General features: G+C 58.2%; 1 protein-coding gene across 1 annotated transcript in view; it reads left to right on the top strand.

Moving 5' to 3' along the window:
- Positions 1-9,202, top strand: part of LOC103616929 (microtubule-actin cross-linking factor 1) — a 138,551-nt gene that overhangs the window by 31,310 nt on the left and 98,039 nt on the right. The window contains 4 exon segments of the mRNA XM_017736104.1: positions 1,779-1,840; positions 2,815-2,904; positions 5,311-5,388; positions 6,729-6,821. Of these exon segments, the coding sequence (XP_017591593.1) occupies positions 1,779-1,840; positions 2,815-2,904; positions 5,311-5,388; positions 6,729-6,821 (323 nt within the window).

Genomic DNA, 9,202 nt, shown 5'->3' with positions numbered 1-9,202 from the left:
AGAAGACCCTTCCCCAGGTGCTGCCGCTTTGCCGGGACCCAGCACTCGCCATCCCGGGGCTGGGGCGATGGAGAGGCGGCGTTTCTCCGGGGAGAAGAGAGTCAAGGCCGCCTGCTTGGTGTGCCAGATGTGCTGCATCGGTTAGTACCCCCTGCCCAGCCCGCGGGACGCCCGGGACACGGGGTTTGTCCATCCCGAATGGACGCCAGAGTTGGGAAGGGCCCCAACGCTGCGGCTCTGGAGGGGTGAAGGAAAGCCCCTAAAAACCACGTGCGAGTGAACCAGCTTCCTATGGCCGGCGGTGCCAGGCGGCAGCTCCGTGGCTCCTGGGAAGCCGTGCCAAGGCTGGAGCCTGGCGGGGGGGGAAGTGAGGGTGGATGTGGCTCAGCCTCCGGGTAGTTTTTGGCACCTGGTTACGTGCCGTGGCCGAGGGGCAGAGCGGGGACAGGGGGAGGTGACGTTGTGTCACCCTGTGCCACGTGCTTGGCTGCGGTGCTTTCGGAGGGGGAAGCCGCGGGGTGGGTGAGGAAGAGGAAGGGTGTTGGGTGGTGCTTTCCCATCTGTGGATGGAGACGTCGGGGGGGTTCTGCCGAGGGTCGCTGGGGCTGTGCGGGGACTCCCAGTGACCTCCCGTCCCAGGAATGGGTTCTGGGGCTGTCCTGGGGAGCTTGGCCTGGGAAATGCTGGTTTTCTCCCTTTCCTTGATTTTTAACTTAAAACCAAAGCAAGGGGTGCTGCTGCCTGGTGCACCCTGGTGTCAGAGATGTGTTTTGGGTGAGCAGGGCTCATCCTTTCCCAAAATATCCCTGGGGTCCTCTGGGCTGGACATGCAGTGCTCGGGGTTGTGTGCCGTGGGTCGGTGCTGAGGATCTCTCTGTGCTCCAAGATGTTCTTAAACCTCGCTGGACACAGGGCAGGCTGCCAGGGCTGCCCTGAGCCCCCCTCGCTGCCTGGGGAGCTGAGTGGGACCCCCTGTGCCCTGTGGGACCATCTCCTCTCGCCTGTTTGCCTGTGTTTTTCCTGTGATATTATTTTGTTTCACGGAGCAAGAAGCCTGCCCAGAGCTCCCCCGTCGCTGCTCGGTGTCACCACAAATCTCCCATCCCATCCCCCTGCCACCCCTGGGGACTGGGACTCCCTGGGGATGGCACCCACGTTGTCACCCTGTCCCAGCAGCGTTCAGAGCTCTGACCAGGGCTGAGCTGGGGGACAGAAATAAACATTAAATCCTGGCAATCCAATGAACCAAAAATACAGCGGCAGAATAAGCTGCTAATTGCACGCGCTGGCAGTGCCTTGCCAGGGCCTGTTACAGGACATCTGGGGGTTTATATAACACCCTAAAGCCTTCCAGGAGCGGGCAGGGGAGGGGGACACCCTCCTAAAATTGGGCAAACCCCCCTTTCCCTCCCTGTGCTGCCTCCAGGGGAGGTGGGGAGGCGCAGAGGGGCTGAATTCCCGGTGTTCAGTCGGTGCCGCCGGTCGTACCTATCCCGGTCATCCACGCTGCTTTCGTTAAATATCGTGATTCTCAGCAGAAAAAACCCGGTGCATTTTGTTCTGACTCCCATTTCCCTGCCCGGGGGGGGATGCTGGAGCCGCGTGAACGGCCCCATCCCACACCATTCCCTGAATAAGCCGCCTCTGTTCCCTGTGAGCGCGCGGGATCCGTCCTGGCACCGGCGGCGATCCCTCTGTCTCTTCCCGTCATTTCAAAGTCGTTTGAGTTTCTGCATGAGAACCACTGACCAAGAGCTGCCTTTGTCTCCTTTTGACAGATGAACGGGACAGAGTCCAAAAGAAAACCTTCACTAAATGGGTCAATAAACACTTGATGAAGGTAAGAGTCACGGATTTTGTTATAAAGCCGGTGAAATGACCGTCTCTCTCTCTCTCTGGGTGTTGCAGCTCAGGACTGGCAGATAAATGCCTTTTTAAGGGGCTTTTAAAACTTGTTTTACGCCTAGGAGTGTTTGTTTTGAGTGTTCGCCTGAGTCAGAGCAGAGCAGGATGTGCTGGAAATGTGCTGGAGCCTTTGGAGGGCACTGTAGCATCACCACACAGCCCTTTTATTACCTTTCCTTTCTGGGCACCTGGTCCTTGCTTTAACTCGAGGCTTGTGCATCCTGGGGGAAAGGAGAAGATCCTGACTCCTCCCTCACACCCCCTTGCCAGGAAAAAAGGGGCATTTTTGTCCTTTGAAGGATGCTCCAGGGTGGAGACGAGATCCAAAGTTTGTCAAGCAGGATTAACACGGCACCACGAGGTGCCTCCTGCTTCCTTGGTTAATTCTGGGTGGGTTTTAATTAATTCTCCATTTGCCAAAAAAAAAAAGAAAAAAAAAAAGGAGGAAAAAAGTGGTTTGAGCACTGGGTGTCCCAGCTGTGTTTTCCTGCCAGCTTTGCCAAGCTCTGTGCCAAGCTTTTGCCTGCTTCCTAAATCTTACAGAGGAGGGGAAAACAGAGAAAAATCTTGAGGCTGTTGGGGGAAAACATTTGGGGATTCCCAAGTGGGTAAAACCCCAGGACAAGGTCTGGGTGTCTGGGGAAGAGAGGCTGCCTGTGGTGCCCGGGGAAAGCTGCTCTGCTCCCAGGTGGGAGCTGTGTTTTGGGGGATGCTGTGAGGAATGTGAGAAGTTAAACCTCCTCCTCAGGAGGGGCTGCCCTTCCTGCAGGCTCCCTGGAGCGCAGATGGTGCCACGGTTGGGTTTTGTGTGTGAGATTGGCAGCGGCTTCTGCCAGGCTGCTTGGGAAAGGGGAGGCTGCTCTTCCCAGGGATAATTCTGGGCTCACTGATGGCTCTTCCCCTCCCCAGGTGCGCAAGCACATCAACGACCTCTATGAAGACCTGAGAGATGGCCACAACCTCATCTCCCTCCTGGAAGTGCTGTCGGGAGTGAAGCTGGTGAGTTGCCAGGGCTGGGCAGGGATTCTGGAGACCACCCCCAAACCCTCTCCATCCTCTCCCTGCTCCCCTTCACTCCCAGCCATCTTTTCTGGTTTTGCTTTCAAGTGTCTGTCATTGTTTCTTTTATCGTTATTATTATTATTATTATTATTATTAATATAGTTATTTACTATTATATTTATCACTGCATTTTTTATTGATTTATTTTTACTCAAACCCCTGTTCCCCAGGCTGGTCTCTCACCTGATTATGGTGACTTTCAGGGAGCTTTTTCCCTCTTCTTGCCAAGTTTTACACACCTTCACCTCCCAGATGCGGCTCCATGTTTAAAATCATGGATAACAGCAGAATTTGGCCAAAAGCTGCTTCTCTGGCAGCGTGCCCAGCAGTTTATCTCAGATGTGACACTCCTGCCCCCTGCTCAGCTCCTGGGTTTGTAGCAGTCATTGGTGCAAACCTCTTCCTGCTCCTGGAGCATCGTAGAGTTCCCCCTCCTTCCTCCTCCTCCTCCTCTTCCCTCTCTGACTGACACATTCCCTCAGCTCCGGGAAGATCCCGATTGCCGTAGCACAGCAGCAATTATTTTAGTTCCCCCCCAAAAATAGCATCTGGGCAAAGATCTCCTACGTCCCTCCGTACCCTCCGGAGACGCCAAATCCGTTTTTGTGGGGGCTGAAAACTTGGATCGCGCTGCTTGTGATCCAGACAGCTTCCTGCTCTTCAGCTTCCAAAATCAGGAGGAAATCCCAGTGCCGGAGCCCGGGCTGTGCCGGAGACCCAGCCACCTTCACCCCCTTTTTTTTGTTGTTTTTATTTTGTGTTTCTCCTCGCGCCTGGGTGTCGCATTTTGGTTTCCATTCTGTGCCCCCGCCGTGCCACCCTCCCGCCCTCCTTAGCCCGTAGAGCCGCCAGCTCAGCGGAGCCTTCGCCTGGTGACAGCACCGGCCTGGTGCCGTGCGAGCAGCGAGGAGGAGGAAGATGATGATGATGAAGAAGTAGGTCGAGCCTGCCCCGGCCGCAGCATCTCCCTGGCAGTGCCGCCAGATCATCCAGCGCCATCCCAGCGCTCCCTTCCCCGCGGGGTTTGGGATAAAACCCACCCCGGGTGCCCTGCAGGAGCTGTGGCAGTGGGGATGTGCCTCGTTCCAGGGCTGTGTGCCCGGCAGCTGGATCATCTGTGCGTGCACGGCGGGGTCAGCCCGCAGGCGGGGCACGCCACGGTGTGACAGCATGTGTCCCCTCCACGGGGGAGGGAGGGGACAGCCACGGGGCCTGCACCACCTGGCACTGCATGGACAGGCTCTGGGCACAGGCACCTTCTGGGATCCTGCATGGGAGTGGGGGTGGGAGCGAGCACAGCACAGCCCCAGGTGAGGGTCAGACCCCCAAAACGTGCCCAGGTGCGTTTCTCAGCCCCTGTGCTCGGGGTGACGATGCCCTTGTGCAGTGTTGCCTCCCTGGAGCGGTGCAGGAGGAGCTGGGGCTGTAGCACCTTCCTGATGGTCCCCTGGAGATGTTCCCCTTGCAGGGACAGCTCTTCCCTTCAGGCTGGGAAAGGAAGGTGACTCGGAGCATTTGGGGCATCCCAACAGTTCAGAACACGGTTGTGGGGTGTGTCCCCCCACCACGGTTGGAATTAGATGGTCTTTAAGGTCCTTTCCAACCCCAACCTCCTGTGATTCCGTGAATATTCCTCATATGGAAGCTGGGATTGGGTTTTGGGTGTCGATCCTCCCGCTCCTGCTGATTCAGAGCTGACCCAGCATCCCATCTCCTTTCCCCGGCCGTGGCTCAGGATACCTCTGGAAATCCCTCACCTTCAGCAGCGATGGGCAAGGCCCAGGGTGTCTCCTGTGCCCTTTCCCAAGGGATTCAGAGGTACCTGGAGCAGCAGCCCCTGCCCGTGTGCAGGAGGAGCTGGAGGGGCTGGAGCTGAGGTTGGGGCTCCTCTGCCATCAGTGGGGTCCTGCAGAGGGTCCCTGCCTGAGTCCCCATGTCCTGCCTCTGCTTCCACCTGGACAAATCAGACTCTGTACCTGAGTCCATCTCTTTGCTGAGGCCTCTTCCCAGCTTGCCTGGCTGTCCGTGAGCTGGGCAAGATCCTGCCCTGGGATCTCAGAGGCTGAGCCAGGCCTGGACACAGACCCTCAGGGCACCAGCAGAGGTCTGGATCTCAGGATCTTCCCACCTTCCATCTCCAAGCAGGGCATTTTAACCTTCTTCCAGCAGGACTGTGCACAGCAGTGACCATATTTACTCCCAGAACAAGGCAGAGCAGGATGTGTGGGGGCACAGGGGGTCACAGCAGCACGCTGACAGCTCCCAGGGGGGTCACTGTGCATGTGGGGTGCTGCCAGCCCAGCCCCATGAGCCTGACCTAAAACTGCTGCCTGTCTCTTGCAGCCACGTGAGAAGGGGCGGATGCGCTTCCACCGCCTGCAGAACGTGCAGATTGCCCTGGATTTCCTGAAGCAGCGACAGGTAAGGGCTGATAAAAGCTCATCCAGCAGAGCTGGGTGGGTTTGTGGGTTCTTTCTCTTGTCTGAGGCTTTGGAAGGAGTCGAGAAGCAGCGTCAGCCCGTGCTGGGGTGTGCCTGTCTCTGTGCTGCTGGTTGAGGATGGCTTTCAGGCGGCTTTTCCCTGTGGGTGTTGTGCCTCTGAAAACCACCCCCGCACACAAAAACTGCTGTGAAAAAGGGACCAGACCCCTGCTCTGAGAGGGGGGTGGTCAATGTCACTTCTGCACCCCAAAAGCCTCCCCTGGGGCTCCCCGGCAGGTCCTGGCTGTGGGGATGGGTGGCTGTGGCACAGCTCCCAGCTTTTGGGGAGGTGTGGCAGCTGGCTCTGCCTTGACCTCGGGGGGGTCACTGGGGGTGCCTCAGTGTGGTATCACCTCTCTGGATATCAGCATGGACTTGTTATCCCTCAGTTTTTGGAGGACGGGCTCCCTCCTCCAGGCTTTCGGGAGCTGCTGGCCCCTCAGTGCAGATCCTGCCCGGAGCAATGGGATGCATCCCGAGACTTGTTGGCTCTGCAGGTGGAACCCCCGCAGCCCCGGGTGTCCTGTTCTGCCTGCTGGGCCAGGTCTCCCCAGCGTGATGCTCCCAGATATGCCAGGGTGATGATGATGATAAATGGGACCAGCTCATGCTGAAGCAGAGACTTTTCTCCCTCGCTGATGGCCTGAGGGCACGGAATAAATTGGAGCACATTCCCTACTCCAGGGAGGGCGAGCTGCTTCCAGCCCTCCTCCTCCTCCTCCTCCTCCCTGCTCCTTGATAGAGACATTTTGCCAAGGGCTCTTGGGAACTTGTTTCTCCACTTGGATGAAGCAGCTTTTTCCTTTGAAGTGTGATGGCCTGGTGGCCTCGCTGGGGTGTCTTACCCCAGACACTCCTGCCAGGGAATGATCCGTGGAGCGGTGGGGAGCGGGGAGAAGATTGAGGGTGTTGCTGCCTTCGTTAGGGCTGATTGATCAGAGCTTGGTTTTGAGCCCAGGCTGGAGTTAAAGCTTGGTCATCCCTCTTTTTCCCCACTCTCTGTGGTTCTGTAGCTGCTCAATTATGCACCAGTGCTCCAGGGATGCTGCTCTGTGAGCTGAAGTAAAGCCATTAAGTGCTGGGAAAGCACTTCTGGATGGAGAGTGCTGGAAACATGGAAAAATCCTCCCCGAGCCAGGAGATGAGGTGGCCTCGCTGCCTCTTTGGGAAGCACTGGGATCTCCCTGTGTGCCTGCTCCTCACCGGAGTGCCTGGGGTGGCCCTGGGGACCTCTCTGGGGGAGGCCGATGGGAAACTTCAACCCTGTTGCCTTTTTTCCAGGTGAAACTGGTGAATATCCGCAACGATGACATCACAGATGGCAACCCCAAGCTCACCCTGGGCCTCATCTGGACCATCATCCTCCACTTCCAGGTAGGACATGGAATTTTCTTGCTGGAGGATGTGGGGCAGGCGTAGGGAGCGCGTTGTCTCTCCGGGGCGGTGGAATCCATGGTTTCTGCATTTTTCCATGGTGATGTCGGCACATGGATGGGCCTGGAGGTTCATGGCAGTGTCATGGAGACTGTGTTGGGAGAACAGCAGTGCCCTCCCCTCGTCATTTGCATAACGAAATCGTTAATGACGGGTTGTGTGCCGTGGCCTCCTGGGGTTGTTGGCCGTGGCTGTTTGCTCAGCTGGAGTCTCTGGAGGAGAAGAGCAAATTTGGAAGGGGCCATGGGCTGTTATCCCGAGGCACTCCCGGCCCTTTGGGTGGTCGGTGCAGCCACAGCACTTTTCCATTAGATGGGATGGGATGGGATGGGATGGGTCAGCTGAGTGACAGCACAGGGGCTGGGAGAAACGCCCTGACCTGGGGCTGTCTCCAGCAATTGTGTGCTGGAGATGCTCTTGGAAAAGCAAGTTTTGGGTCTTTAACAGCCTCAAATTATCCGGTTGTAGCTCTGATGGCTTCGGGGGGATGACGTGTGGCCACCAGTGAGTTGGCGAGTGGGGTTTGCTGGGCAGGGCTGCTGTCAGCAGCTCGTCAGCTCTGTGGGACTGAGCCTGTGGGATCTGCTGGATCCCTGCTGGATCCCTGCTGGCACCTTCCAGGCAGGACTAGTGCTGGCTTTGAGACTCTTGAGGAAGATTGCACTAGAAGATTGCATTTTTTGGAGGATGGGCAGTGCCTCAGGCAGAGGCTTTTGGGGGCAGCCTGGGGCTGAGCTGGGTGTGAGGCTGCTGACGAGGCTCTCCCAGGCTTTGGCCCTGGGAAGCAGCCGGGGTCAGGCAGGCTCTGGATGCTGATGAGTCACCGTCATCTCCGGTGGGGCCCTGCCTGTGGCATCTCGTCCCTGCTGTCCTCGGGGTCACGCAGCCCTGGTGCATCTTCTGTTGCAGGACAGGGACACCAGGACAGGGACACTGGGTCCCCTCCGTGCCTGGCTGGGAGGGGACGCTGCCCTGTTGCCGTGGGGGACGGGGGGGTGACACGGGAGCCGGGCTGGTGCCGGCGAGCCTGCGCGTCCCCATCCCGCTGCGCTAACGGGATTTTTTCTGGGGTTGTAGCTCCATTGTGAACCTCTTAATCTCCCGTGTCCCAGTGCCGCTGCCTGGGGGCGGGCAGCTGGGAGAGCCCCGGGAGAGGTTTGGGGTGGGATGGTGCCGGTGTGGAGCTCAGGGAGCTGGCGTGGTGACGATGAGGGGGGTGCTCCGGTGTTCTGGGGGCTTTTCCCTGTGCCGTGGGAGCTCTTGTGGTCACTGGTTTCCCTTAGTCATTTTCTGGATTGCTCCCTGTTGAATGTTTCCTCGTTGAGTGTTTCCCTTGTTGTTTCCCTGCTTCCTGGGGCTGAGCTCAGTCCCCCCATCTTTATGCCCTCTGCTCTCCATTTTTTGTCTCACCCCTACTTTTGGTGCGTGTCACCCTGCCCTGGGTCCCTCTGAGCTGGCAGGCGGGGTTGGGATGCTCCACGCTCCTCAAATCCCTGCCCTGGGCAGCGTTTGGGGCAGGAGCCACCGGAGAGAGGCAGGACTGGGACTGGGGTTGGGACTGGGATGGGATGGGGTGGGATGGGCAGCATCACGCTCCCGTTCCTATTGGGACCCTCCGACTGAAGCAATGCCAGGTCCCCCCTCGGGCACCTCGAGCTGCCCCTCTGTGCCCCAAACTGGGTGAGCCTGGCAGCGTGTGGGCACGTGAGCTGGGCTTTTGGGGCTCCTGGAATTAAGAACTAAGGAGCAAACCTCCCTCACTGGAGAGCAGCAGCCCTGCGGAGCCGGCTGCCGTGCATGCAGAGTCACTCTGACTCCTCCCTGCTTTTTTTTTTCCCCCATTTCTCTCCCACCCCTTCCTTTATTCTACCTTTGCCAACCTTCCTTAGGTTTTGTGTTTTCTCCCCCTCTTCCCCACCCTCTCCCACTCCCCTCCTCGCTCCGCTGCCTGATTCCTGCTCCCTGTTTGTGTTGGCAAGGGCCGTGCTCCAATTACCTCATATTTGGAGAGAAGGACGCCGCAGCCAATCCCCGCTCCCTCTGCTTTTAGGTCAAGTGATTTCTGAACTGCAGTGAGATGCTTTGAATTTGTCTTCTCGCAGCGCCCAGGCTGTAAGATGGCTGTCTGGAGCAGCGGCGGTGGCGGCAGGGCTGGCGGGAGGGGACGGCGACAAGGGGCAGTCCGCGGAGCGCTGCGCGCCGGGCGTTTGATCCGATGAAGCCCGGGTTGGGATTTATTCGGGAGCCGGCGACTCGCTCAGCTGCGTTCCTGCCGGCACCGAGCAGGAGGAGATGGGGGATTCGCTGGGCTGCGTCAAAGA

Source organism: Corvus brachyrhynchos, unplaced genomic scaffold, assembly GCF_000691975.1.
Source record: "Corvus brachyrhynchos isolate BGI_N302 unplaced genomic scaffold, ASM69197v1 scaffold65, whole genome shotgun sequence".
NCBI classification, from domain to species: Eukaryota; Metazoa; Chordata; class Aves; order Passeriformes; family Corvidae; genus Corvus; species Corvus brachyrhynchos.
The sequence above is the reverse complement of the archived record's forward strand: the minus strand, read 5'-3'. Positions and strand labels throughout refer to the sequence as shown.